This window comes from Lithobates pipiens, unplaced genomic scaffold (assembly GCF_037356315.1).
Source record: "Lithobates pipiens isolate NorthernLeopardFrog02 unplaced genomic scaffold, aLitPip1_a1.2 Scaffold_16, whole genome shotgun sequence".
NCBI classification, from domain to species: Eukaryota; Metazoa; Chordata; class Amphibia; order Anura; family Ranidae; genus Lithobates; species Lithobates pipiens.
Window position 1 is genome coordinate 379,902,503 of NW_027507748.1, and position 14,384 is coordinate 379,916,886.

General features: G+C 41.4%; 1 protein-coding gene across 2 annotated transcripts in view; it reads left to right on the forward strand.

Moving 5' to 3' along the window:
- BEND2 (BEN domain containing 2) overlaps positions 1-14,384 on the forward strand; it is a 62,104-nt gene that overhangs the window by 20,728 nt on the left and 26,992 nt on the right. For both annotated transcript variants that reach the window (XM_077482209.1, XM_077482210.1), the window contains 3 exons: positions 1,287-1,361; positions 3,934-4,035; positions 12,553-13,063. In XM_077482209.1, coding sequence (XP_077338335.1) covers positions 1,287-1,361; positions 3,934-4,035; positions 12,553-13,063 — 688 coding nt within the window. The remainder of the gene's footprint in view (positions 1-1,286; positions 1,362-3,933; positions 4,036-12,552; positions 13,064-14,384) is intronic.

Here is a 14,384-nt window from a genome sequence, read left to right on the forward strand (position 1 = left end):
CCACCGCCAATCAGTGCCACCTGCCAGTGCCAATTGTACCACCCGCCAGTTGCAAACCAGTGCCACCTGCCAATGTCTGCCAGTGCCAGCCAGTGTCACCTGCCAGTGCCAACCAATGCCACTGCCAATCAGTGCCACCTGCCAGTGCCAACCAATGCCACTTTCCAGTGCCATCTGCCAGTGGCAACCAGTGCCACCTGCCAGTTCCAATCCAGTGCCACCTGCCAGTGGCACCTGCCAGAGCCAACCAGTTCCATCTGTTGCCAGCCTTACTCTTTCTGGTCAGCCCATAACCCTGATGTAACAGTGTTACATTGGAGTCATTGACTGGGTGCTCCGTTGTGAGTTAGGGATAGGGGGTGAAAATATCTGGCCTTACCCCGGGAGCTCACAATCCATACCACTCTTAAAAAAAACTGGCTCCTAACTTTTTAAACTGGCTTCTAGATTCAAAGCAATTTTGTCAAGCCCTGACCTAGAATGTATTTAGCAGATTTAAACAGAAAATTCAATTGGGCTTTAAAAGAGAAGCATTGCCAAAGCTTTTTGGCTATGTGTCACTTGTGGGTCACAGGAGTGCATTTACTTTTGTACTCCTGTGACCTAGAGTCAGCTTAGAATGGGTTATTTTTCGCTATTAGCTGACAGGGTAGAGCTGTGTCAGGGTCAGGAAAGATCCTGACAATATTGTTGGGATTCACCTCACCGTCTGACCACTGGCTTCACCATCCAGTGCCTGGCTGAGATACAGAGCCTACTGTGCTTGCCCCCTCTGCACCCAGATCAGCGACCATGTGATTGTACGGTTCTCGGTGTTAGAGTCGGCATTGGGCAACTGTCAATAGTGGAAAGTGGAGGTGAGTATGGATGTGTTTTTTTTTTTAAAGCCCATATTTGTACTTTTAAGCAATATTAACTTTTCTCTAAAGCATACTGTAACTTTCTAATCCAGTAGTAATCCAGAACATCATTGCAGGCACCTCCCAATGCATGGAAACACTTTATTTTTTCTTCAACTTATGAGTGTTTTATTACTGAAAACAAGAAGCACATCTCTGATGCTGTGTTCACACCTTTCTGTTAGTTGCAGAGTAATGGGGGTCATGTTACTGTCCAGAGACAAGGTGAGCCTGAAGTGGCAGGTTACAAGTATGAGAAATGTGCACTTGGAGATGCCGGTGTTAAAGCATCGCTGGCAGATTGGTACCAATTAGAAGGCCAAAGGTTCACTTTAAGCTACAGAGATGTCTCTTTACTAATAATTTAATTTATATTTTTGGCAACAGGCAAGTGTCAAGTCAGATATATCTTACTCTGGAGATCAGCAGCCTTCACTCACAGATGTACTGTACTACTGCCAGGTACAGAAACCATTCTCTTGCATTTTTGAAAATAATCTGATATGTACAGTAAAAGCAATTCTTTATGGAGAAATTTTCCCCTTCAGCCAGTGCATCCTTCTTTGACCTCTCAGAGACCTAAGCCCCAATGATCATGCCTGTATTTATGGCTGTATTAAACTGTTTTGTTCAGCGTTCTGTTTAAATCCTATCTAGAACATTGTAATATACTTATATTTAATGAACCCCCTGTATGCTTATAGGTGTACACTGACTGAATATTATGTTAACTTGTTACTGTTTTGTGATTCATAAATAAAATAAATTTTAAGTTTATTTAGAAATGACAGTTTTTTGTTTTTTTTGTGAGCACAAATTTTGAATGTGTAGGGCCAGCCCTTGCTTGCCAGATAAAGGCAAGCAAGGGCTGCAGTTTGTAGACCACTGACTTGATGCAAATGTCATAACAAATTTTTTGAAAAATTCATGCGCATTTACACGTTTTATCTCTTTAAATACCCCCCAAGTACAGAAAAATACGCACTGATCTGCCACAGATGTACTCCTCTTTTAATCCATGTTGTAGGCAGACAAGCTTTTTTGTGCACATTAGTATTGTCAGCCCTCCCAGTTGTCTTTTGCTAAACTACTCAGCCTCTCTTGAGTCTTTCATCATAAGACCATAGACGATGCATATGCATAAGAAATTCCCCCAGACAGTGCTGGCAGGGGAATCCCTACTGCAGAGCAATTGTCTGCCGCAGGCGGAGGAGAAGACAGTCATTATTGCTAACAGGTATAGCAGCCGCTAGCAATAATCTCAAAGCGATTCCGACAGACTGGTTGTATCCAAGTTGATCGATTAATTTTGCACATTAAGCCTGCCCATACATGGTTCAAGGCCGAGATTCAAACCGCCTATGGCCGGCTTAAATGGGTGAATGGGTAGGGATACAATGTACCCCATACTCTTTCACATAGGATGGGGGACCGGGATCTGGGGGCCCTTGTTAAAGGGGGCTTCCAGATTTTAATAAGCCCCTGCCCAGGGTTGTCGGGAAGAGGTCCTTGTCCCCATCAACATGGGGACAAGGTGCTTTGGGGTGGGGGGTCGCCAAAAGTACCCCACCTCCCCCCATGTTGAGGGGCATGTGGCCTGGTATGGTCCAGGAGGTGGGGCCCCCCCCCCTTTTCCTGACCTGCTGGGCTGCGTGTTCAGATAAGGGTCTGGTTTGGATTTTGGGGAGGACCCCACAAGTTTTGCTTTTGTTTTTTTGGCGTGGGGGTTCCCCTTAAAATCATCACCAGACCGAAAGGTCTGGTATGGTCTTGGGGGATGACCCCATTTTTTTTTTGGCAAGGGATTTTGCCTTAAGAGTCATACCAGACTCAAAGTGTCTGATATTGTTGGGATCAAAGTCGCATCCCGTTAATTGAAGTCAGACATGAAGTCGCAGGGCAAAGTCAGATTCACAGTCGTACGACTGTCCTGTCATACCAGTATGAACTTGGCCTTACTCCTAGTGTGCTCTAGTGTCCTCCTTTAGCACCCCTGTTAATCCACATATTTATCAATTTTAGCTCCACTGAGATTTGGCTCTGCGGCATGCTTAGCCAAGCAGAGTAGGGATATTGTCTTGTAATGGGAGTAGATTGCGAGAAAAGGGTAGGACTTAACTATGAGGATTCTCAGATGAGGCTGTGTAGCACCAAGCACACAAGCTCTTAATTCTGCAATGAATATCTATGCTGGTTGAGTAAGATTTTCCACTGGAAGAAATGAGAGAGGATATTTTATATGCTGTGCGGTACCTTTTAATTTTAACGTGACATTCACATTTTTACAGACATTCTATATTTCCAATATGAACCAATTCATGATTTCAAGATTAGACACTAGAGGGAGAGCTGTATTATACCTTGATCAGCTAATCTGCTTGCTTAGCAACTGTTGAGTCTGTCTTCCAGTCAGACTTGTGTGGTAGAATTTCATTAAAACCGAGGAACAGATAGGTACAACCACTGTTTACACATGTGAAGCAGCTGGCGGAAGCTGCATATGTTATAAACAAACATTATGGAGAGTAAAAAATACCCTTTTGCGTTAAGGAATAAAATCCTCTAAAAAACATTATTGGGTGTATTTAGAAAAACAAATTGCAGAGCTATTTGTCCTGTGAAACTGCATGTTCATTGGCTTTGTGAGAATATGGGCAAAAATTGTTGTCAGGCTATTTTCTTTCAAGGCCATATTTGTGGTCTTTTCTGAATTTACTCAATCCGGTTTAAAGAATACAATTCGTTCTAGAGAGAAAAGAGCCGATTGATTTTGTCCTCATTCACACAGACCAAATGTACATGCTATTTGTCAGGGCAAAGATCTCTTCATATTTTTTTTTTTTTTTAAATAAATACTCTCCTGTGCAATGAGCAAACACAGCTGTCCTATGTTCTATGTATAGTTAGAAATTATACATAGAAAAATGGGTTTAAAATACCAAAATTTAAAACATTAATTAGTGTTTATTGGTGTTATTTAGATATGTGTAGCTGGAAATGTTTACTAATGTCTAATGGCAGTATGTCCTTTTAGGCAATGTATGACATAGTTCAGAAGCTAGACAAGAAGATGGATCTTCTCCAGAGGAGAGTCTCTGAGCTGCACCATGCTCAGATGAAATCACACTTAAAACCTGTAAGTCACAATGCATGCTTTTAGTTGATGTTTCATATAGCTTTTTGATTACTATAATTTTATCTTAGATTTAGCTTTTTTTTTTTTTTTTTTTTACAATTGGAAGCATTAAAAATAATAAATTTGTTGTGCTAAGTACAAAAATCAGGTGAATAGCGGCTAACACTAATTGTTGGATACAATAAAAAGATAGTGAAAAAAGGTGTAGCGCTCATTAACAGTAAATAACAAATATAAAGTTCATAATAAAAAGTTTAATTTATGAAGAGAGGTAAAACCCATCAGGATAACAACCACCAAGGAGGAAAAACTTCTAGTAGGTGGAATCCACCATGAAAAATGAATGAGGTAAGAAACCCATCACCTTCATCCAAACACACTGACCCTTACCATCAGTGTAAGGGCCATACACATTAAGTACTCACTCAAAAAGTCTGAGTTGCAGGTTTTTTTTTGGGGGGGGGGGGGTGCGGGGGAAACAAATACTGTTTTTTGTGGCTACCTTCTCCTATTTCTTTAATCCTTACCTAGGTGAGGGTGACGTTGCATATCCCAAACTCCTCCCTTACCCACAGCCTCCTGGGAAACGTTGTGTATACCATGAGGCTGCAGGATCAGTCTCCAGGTTCTCTGCGATCTTCTGCATGTAAAGTGGGAAGCCTGCTGTGATTCATCAGGAAGTCACAGCTGGCTTCCAAATCCAAGATGGTGGCACTGGAGATTCAGCTGCGGGAAGACAGTGCTGAGCCTCATGGACATTTTTTGTAGCTGCTGACTTTTAATAAAAAACAAACAAACAATCTTGGTAAAGTTTACCTTTTTAGTGTATTTTCACTTTTGCAGCCAAATTTGGATAACATCTAGTTTATATTTGTTACATTTCTCACATAGCATAACTTAAAGGGGTTGTAAAAGCAGTGCGACGATCACTGCCGGCCCTTCTGCTAGGACAAAATGTACTATACAGTGTAGGTGCCTCTTCTTCTAAATACCTTTTTTCACCTTGCCAATCAGTGGGCCGCTCTCTTTCTCTGATCTGTGCACTACAGATGGAGGGGCTGAGTTCTCCCTCTGATGTCTGCCAGGCGGTAACATGACCGCAGATCAGCAAAGTGAAATAAGGCATTTAGAAGAAGAATTTTAAAAAAGCACATACACTGTATAGAACATTTTCTCCTAACAGAGGGGCTGGCAGTAATTGTAAGCAGTAACTTTACTGCCACTCGGAACAGTGGTAGAAGGGGAGGGGAGGGGCAGCTCACATACAGGAGCTGGCAGAGAGGGAGAGAGGAGAGCAGCGGGACGATGAAGGCACGTAAACTGACCACAGTAATCAGGGCTCAGCAGCCATAATTACGGTTGTGAGGACACATGGGAACACAGAAACAGGTAGGATCGACCAGGTTTTTTACAGCTTAGAAAAGGAGAAATGACACCGCACAAGCACTGTGTGGTTTAACATGCTTTAAAGGAACAGAATCCTTTTTTCCTTTTAGGGTTACAACCACTTTAAAATTGCAGATTTTGGACCCTCCAGCAAGAAACAAATCTTACATGCTTCGCTTTGTTTATGAAGTGGCTGGGCAGCTGTGTTTGCCATAATTAACCCTGTCTGTACTCTGCAGGCAGATATTTATCAATTGTAACTAGATTTGAATGCTTTTTGACTTAACAAAGGGTTCAAATTGTTGAGGCTGGGCTTCATGCATTATATGTTAATGCTGACAGACTTGGGACAGGCTCACTCTAACATTGTTCACAAAACCTTGCAGTTCACCATGAAACCTCCTCCTGAAAAACCTCTAAAACGGGTGGGCAATTCATTTTCCCAAAGGGCCACATGAAAAACTAGGACTGTTGAGGAGGGCCAAACCAATAGGCAGAACCAAATTTTGCTCAATTAAATATCCCAGGTATACGGTGCACATAACAAGACGAGATTTCCCCCTAAAAAAAAAAATATAAAATACCATATTGGGAACCAACCCAAGCATGTTATATGGTAAGTTAGGCTATACATACATAGAGTTAGCAGAGCAGCCTGTCTATGGGAACCCCATGAGGGTATTTATATCTTCCCTTTACTGTTATACACGTCCTAGGTGTGTGACATAATTTCTGTTTCTGCAGGAGTTAAAACTGACTGGTGGGGCAATGGGCTCTGCCCCTTACATGTGAGGTTGAGAGCAGGACCTGGCAACACCTCCTCACATTCCCTCACCTGCATCATATCCTTGTTGGCCTCCTCCCATTGTCTGCTCCAGTCGTTCGAGGGGGGGCACTGGCCTTCCTACATGGCCAAAGCATCTCAGAAGGGGCAGACCAATGAGGGCATCTGTCATCTTGACTGGCTGGCCTTCCTCAGAGGCATGGAGCAGTGTACATGCCCTGGGGAGGGGGGGGGATGTGGAAGTTTGGCTACCGACATCTCCAATGGTGCATAGGCATGCACGCACATATGTAAATTAGAAAAAAAAACATAGCAGTCACCGTAAAACTAAAAGCAATGCAGTTGTATTGTGAAGAAGAAACACTGCGCTAACAAAAGGGGAATAAATGTGAGAAAATGTGGATGAAAAAAATGTGGATTAAAAAAAAATGTAAAATAATGAGCAGCTAACACTCAAGCAAACAAAGCCAAACAGTCTAGTTAGTCTGGTCCACATACAGTACCAGACTAAGCCTTTATGGCCCACTGTTGTATGACATGTGTGTCCAACCATATCGGTAAGAGTACCCATCTATTCATCTTTGAAGGGTTGGTGTAGATGTGTCTTCAGACAACTGGTTCCAAATCTTTGAAGTATTACACCCAGATTGAATCTGTGGTGTGTCAATTATTCACAGGGGTATTCCTTTGCACTACTTATGGACTGTTGTGGCTATAAGGATACTGTAGATTGTCAACCTACGTTTTTTTAATTTTCTTTGAAAAAAATTATTTTTCACCTCGCCCTCTTTCATACCATTTTTTTGTGTAATACACTGTAAGATTATGTCTATATTGCAAGTTTAAATTGCATCCGCACATTTATTGTTTGTATAATATTCATCGCTACACTAATTTACTACAACAATGCAGTTGTACTGAATGCATGACATTCACTTATTTACATTTGATTGCTAATTTCATTGACCACTTGAGGGCTGGATAGGGACAGCCAAAAGGCCAAAAAATGCCCAGGTCTGATCTAAAAGGTAAGAAATATATAATTTAAAAAAAATAATAATAATTTGGTATGCTGTGTAAATGGAGAGATTATTGAAAGTGCTAATTATCACAGAGAGGCTGCACTGACCCACATCAATAAGTTACAAAGTTTAAAGACAAAAATTTTCTCGTGGGACTTTTAGGAGGGACAGAGAGCACCTGGATTATCACAAAAGTATTACAAAAATATATATTTTTAATAGTTTTGAGTTAAAAAGAACCGGCCAAGTTCACAACCACAACACAGTTTTAAAATATATTTTCCCTTGGGTGCAAGATACTTTGAACAGTGTACTTACAAGTATGATTTTGAATAAGAAATGGTGTTTTATTTTACATGTCTTTTATGATGTTGTATTATATGCATCCTATATTTATTTATACTCTATCTATTGTAGACGTATATACGTTCTGCAGTAACCACATACAACCCTGAAGAAGAGAAAGTATATATTTTTTTACAGACTTGAAATGCGTTGGGTACTTCTGTTGTCCTCATTTATGTCAGAAACCATGAACCAGACCGAGACAGAAGTACAATTAAATCACACTTGTTTATTAATAAAAAATAAAAAGGTAAATGGAGTAAGCGTAGTCAAAGCATGGCCAGAGTCCAGTAACCGGAACGAGTAGTCAGCCAGTGCAGGGTTCAATAACCAGATCGGTTAATCAGCCAGGCCAGAAGTCAGGGATCCAAGTGGAGCAACAGCAGGATAAGGAGCCAGAAGGGATGTCAGCAAGCCAGTCTTTAAACAGAACCACAGGAGATGGTTTCTTGTGATGTGACCAAGGCGAAGGCAGAGATGAAGTGAGCTGGACAGCTTTAAGTAGGCAGGTCAGACGAGCATGATCAGGAACAGCTGGTAACTGTGGAGAGAGATGAGAGCTGGCAATTAGCCGACAGCTGAGCAGCCAGCCCAGAGAAGGAAGGGCTAAGCCAGCCCTGACAATTTGATCCCCAACAGATCAATTGTGGTTTCCAACTGTGTCATCAACTGTATAGTCTATGTATCAGCATCCAGCTCAAATTCATGTATTGTTTCTTTTTAACTCTAAACTGTTAAAAATGTATATTTTTGTAATACTTTTGTGATACTCCAGCTGCTCTCTGTCCCTTCTAAAAGTTCCACCCAGAGGATTTTTTTTCTTTTACCACTTTCAGACCGGACCATTTTGCTGGCTTAAGACCAGACCACTTTTTGCGATTCGGCACCGCGTCGCTTTAACTGACAATTGTGTGGTCATGCGTCGTGGCTCCCAAACAAAATTGACGTCCTTTTTTTCCCACAAATAGAGCTTTCTTTTGGTGGTATTTGATCACCCCTGAGGTTTTTATTTTTTGCGCTATAAACAAAAATAGAGCGACAATTTTGAAAAAAACAATTTTTTTTACTTTTTGCTATAATAAACATCCCCCAAAAATATATAAAAAAAACATTTTTTTTCTTCAGTTTAGGCTGATACGTATTCTTCTACATATTTTTGGTAAAAAAAAATCGCAATAAGCGATTATTGATTGGTTTGCGCAAAATTTATAGTGTTTACAAAATAGGGGATAGTTTTATCGCATTTTTATTAATAATTTTTTTTTACTAGTAATGGTGGCGATCAGCGATTTGTATTGGGACTGCGACATTATGGCGGACACATCAGACATTTTTGACACCATTGTCATTTATACAGCAATCAGTGCTATACAAATGCACTGATTCCTGTGTAAATGACACTGGCAGTGAACGGGTTAACCCGGGGTGGCAGTGTAGGGGTTAAGTGTGTCCTAGGGGCGTGTTACTAACTGTGGGGGGCTGGGCTGCGTGTTAGTGAACACCGATCTCTGCTCCAATCAAATGGAGCAGAGATCATTGTCACTTGTTGCTAGGCAGAATGGGGAGATTCTGTTTACAACGGCATCTCCCTGTTCAGCCTCCCCGTGAGACGATTGCGGGTATCCCCGCGGCGATCGAGTCCACGGGACCCGCAACCAGACTCACGGGGGACCCAACCGCCACGCGGCGCTGGTGGTGCACACGCAATGAAAGGGCGGCAAATACAAATGGACGTACCTATACGCCAATTTGCCTGCCCGTGCCATTCTGTCGACGTACATCGTCGTGCGCCGGTCGGGAAGTGGTTAAACTGCTGTGTAAATGGGAACACCTAACAAACATATAGTGGAGTTTTCTTAAATTTCACTGCAAAAGTACAAATACACATTAAACATTTCTATGTAAACTATAAAATAACATGAGCTCCACCTTGCAATTTGTCTTGAATTTTGCTGCTCATATTTGAATTGGGATCAGAACTGGAGTCAGGAAATAATAGGTTTTGCAGGTGAGGTTATTGGCTGCTTAAGTAATGATTATGTAACAGCCCTTTTGATGAATTTATCTTTTTGTTTGAGTACGGTATACTGTTTTTAATGGGTAATAAACAAATGTATCTTTAATTATTTATGCCTTTCATGCCTAAGCCTATTTCTGACATTTGTTGCTTACAGGGTAAAATCTGTAAAATAAAAATAACATACGCTGCGCTAGATGCCTTGTTCTATAATTATAGTTGTGCAGGTGAGTAATAAAGTGCATAAATAATAAACACACAGCTGGTATAAAGTGCAGGGTGCAATCTGTGGCAAGCAAATAATGCGCACACAAGTGTAAACACACAACTGGAAAAAAAGTGCACAAGTGCAAATAGGGCAGAACCACACTCAATAAATTTGATTAACCACTTTCAGACCGCACCAATTTGCTGGTCAAAGACCAGACCACTTTTTGCGATTCGGCACTGCGTCGCTTTAACTGACAATTGCGCGGTCGTGTGACGTGGCTCCCAAACAAAATTGACGTCCTTTTTTTCCCACAAATAGAGCTTTCGTTTGGTGGTATTTGATCACCCGTGCGGTTTTTACTTTTTGCGCTATAATCAAAAATAGAGCGACAATTTTGAAAAAAAAAACGCATTATTTTTTACTTTTTGTTATAATAAATATCCCCCAAAAATATATAAAAAAACATTTTTTTCCCTCAGTTTAGGCCGATACGTATTCTTCTACATATTTTTGGAAAAAAAAATCGCAATAAGCGATTATTGATTGGTTTGCGCAAAAGTTATAGCGTTTACAAAATAGCGATAGTTTTATAGCATTTTTATTAATATTTTTTTTTTACTAGTAATGGCGGCGATCAGCGATTTTTATTGTGACTGGGACATTGTGGGGGACCCATCGGACATTTTTGACACATTTTTGGGACCATTGTCATTTATACAGTAATCACTGCTATATAAATGCAGTGATTCCTGTGTAAATGACACTGGCAGTGAAGGGGTTAACCAGTGGGTGGCAGTGTAGGGGTTAAGTGTTCCTAGGGGTGTGTTACTAACTGTGGGGGGGTTGGGCTTTCATTTAGTGAACATTGATCTCTGCTCCAATCACATGGCGCAGAGATCAGCGTCACTAGTTGCTAGGCAGAATGAAGAAATGCTGTTTACAACGGCATATCTTCATTTGGCCGCTCCGTGAGGCGATCGCGGGTATGCCCGCGGCGATCGAGTCCGCGGGTCCCGCGACTGGACTCACGGGGGTCACGACCAGCGCGGGAGCGCGCCGGCGGCAAATTTAAAGGGACGTACATGTACGCCCATTTGCCTGCCCGTGCCATTCTGTCGATGTACATCGTCGTGCGCTGGTCGGCAAGTGGTTAAAATATATAAACCTAACCACCATTACGTGGTGCCGCCATATACATATAACACAAATTGAAATAAAAACAGAAAGTGCTTAATGCATACCAATGTGACAACAAAATTGCAAAAAGTAAATATATATATATATATATATATATATATATATATATATATATAGAAGTGCAGAGGGTTCCTCAGGGGGTTGAGAAAGGTACGCCACACCCTGAGTATCGACATGCGTAGGGGAGGGGCCAGGACGGAGTGAGAGACAGTATAACTGCCTAGAGGAAATACAAGCCAAACCCATACTGTTTTCAGTATCTATTAGGCTCTATGAAGTACGATGCACTGACGCACATTATACATGTGAGTACCCCAGCGGGGGAGGAGCGTTTTTTAACTTTTGCGTAATAAAATTTTAAAACGATATTGCATCAGCTTTTTTCCTTTTTCATGCACTTTTTGAATCGCTTGCTTGTCCCCTCTCTTTTCTGACCTGTCAGGCGGCATGCTCGGATAAGGATCTAGTATGAATTCTGGGGGGTCCCTATGCCTTTTTTTTATTGCTGATAGCTGGTGACTCGGTTGCTAAGGATGTGGCGGCCGGCTTCCCGACCCCCTCCTTAGCAACCAGCTATATACAGTGTGTTTTATACTGTGTTTAAAGAGAGAAAAAAAAACGTAAATGCAAAGTGCATGAAAACTGCATGCAGAAACGCATAAAAAAACTGGTTTAAAAACGCTAAATGCACTGAAAAGTGGCTGAAAAACGCATCAAGCGCTCCCTCATAGATGTGAACCTAGACTAAAACCAGTACATGTTGAAATCAATTACAGTGGTTGGAAACCTTCACATATACCCAGTGAAGTGACTGGTCTCAGGTGATACACATAGTTGAAACAAAACCTCCTATATAAGTTGTACCTGTTTATGTGCAGGCATCTTTACCCTACATGCTTTCAGAGTGCAGAATTTAAACAGGATCTCTCAGCTCTGAAAAGCAGGGGATGGGGAGCTGAAGTTCCACTCCGAGAGTGAGGAGAGCTGATTAGAATACACACCCCCTTAACCACCCTCCCTTGTCACCTTTTTGCTCTTGGTGTCAGGAAAACTTGTCAGAAGTGATTCATGCTGATAGCAGGCGAACAAAGCAGCAGACAAAAATTACACTTTGTGTTCTGGATTAAGACAAGTACACACTATATGGATATGCTTTGTTCATATTTCATGTCTGGGGTTTACAAACACTTTAATACAACCTGGTAACACGACTTCCATTCCTTGCCATGGGACAAACCACTCATATGCACTCCCAGACCAGACACTCTGCATAGTTTTGTGTCTCTGCTCACCCTAATAAACATAATAATTAACAGAACAGGAAAGGGAGGCTTTCTGTTACATTGTGGAAGCTGAGCTTTTTTTGTTCCTAATTAAGACCTATGCAGGTATAACATACTGAGAACAAATGGCTCCATGTGTGTTTTCTTCCACATTTGACTTTGAGAAGCCATAAATTGTATTTATCCCCATGGGAAATTGTTGTTGACTTTCTAAAATTATTTTAGTTTTATGTAGTGAACTTACATGTTAATAGTGTTGTTTTTACCTCCAGAGACCACTTAACCTTTCCCCAAGAGGTCCTCATGCCATACCTCATGCAAAACTGAGACTACAGAAGCTAAACCAAAGCTTTCTCACCCCGAAAATTGCACAGCCTCCACCGAGCATTCCAAACAAGAAGATGGAAGAGGAAAACATGCATCTCCAGGGCAGCCTAGCCTTTAAATCTATCCATACAGGAGCAATTCCAAGGGAACCTCAACAGACTCAAAGGTTAAGTCCACCTCTACCAACTATTGTGTCAACCCGTTCCTTGCATCCAATCATCAGTGTAACAAACAGTGACCACAGAGACATAAAGATTGAAAGCTTACCTGAAAGCACTTGTGCTTCACCGCCCATCATTACTACTCCTCTGGCTGCATCGTCTCTGTGTTCCAAACCAGCAAAAGAAAATATTAAAGAAACCGAGCCTGTTTTGGTGCCTCATGTAACTGTGCAGAGAAATGTTATCATAAGTGAGGAATTACCTTCATCGTCAGTTCAACCGGTCCCGATTTATGGTGAGTTGCAAAGTTTTAAAGGTACTCTAGTGAAAGCTGAAAATATCTGTAGGGCACGGGTGCATCCCACTTCATAAAATCATCCATAATTTGGTAATAATGGGTCATTTGACTGGTGTAAACAACCTTACCCACTGTAAGTATTTTGCCCTCATCCTCCCTTTTCAGGTTTTTGCTAAATATGACCCCTAACTTTTGTATATTTGGGTTTTTGGAAGATGAGGATGTAACCGATGGTATATTCCATCATTAGAGCCCTTAGCAATGACAATTTCAGCAGCTATGGAAGTGCTGGCTGAGCAGCCCCTAACTTAGCTTCTGATAGCTTCATTACTCAAAGACTACTCTTGTGACATAATTACTGCTGTATGCACATATGCTATTGGTTGTGAACCAAGACTTTTATTCCTCAGGGATTCCTAGTAACGGGAACATTAGTTGATGTAACCCAGTGATAGTGAAAAAAGACCATTGCATCTTTCCCCTGATATTATAAACTGAGGGACCAAACTACTGGAACTTTCTGTGCTGATTTGATATATTTGGACTTTTTAAAATCAAGGGGACTATTTTTGGCCTCCTTTTGAAAATGCTAATAGCCTGACTGTCTTTGATTTTAGTACTTTGTGACGCTAACCTGGAACAAGTGTGCAAATACGGAGAGCCATTAGACCAACATGATAGCCAGGAGGCTGGTATTTTCAGTAGAGGCGGTCAGCAGTGTCAGTGGCTACACTTTCTCTGTACAGATTTTCTTTAAAATTTAACTTCAGATTTGATATGCATTGTGAGCCTTTGAGTGCAGTCTTCCTGAACATCAGAGCACTTGGGCAGTTATGCTTTGTCTTCCAGCTGATCCTGCAGGGGGTCAGTAGTTTGCCAGTTGCCTTACATACTGGCTGAATCTGCTCAAAATGCTACAGAACTTATAGTGATTGTAAACGACCACCTTGTAAAAACAACCCATTCAGTTTAAAATAGAAATGAAAGGGAAAACATTTATGCATAAATATGTATAAAAATACATTATAAATACCCTTTTTCACTTTTTTTTTTATAAGTGATCACCTTCCCTCTGTTCTCAGCTGCATAAGAGCTGGGGGGGGGGGGGAGAAGCAGCAGTACACTGAGCTTCCCAGTGAATAGCTGTGCAGGGGGGGTCATGTCAGGACAAGTCTGATCATTGGAGGAGAGCACACTGAGTTCCCAGCATAGCTAGAGAACTGACCACGCTGTGTTCTCCTGCTTAGTGTGTTCAGTTTTTAATAGGAAAGCAGAGGGACCGGCAGGAACACCAGTGATTTCACATAAAGGAAGCAAT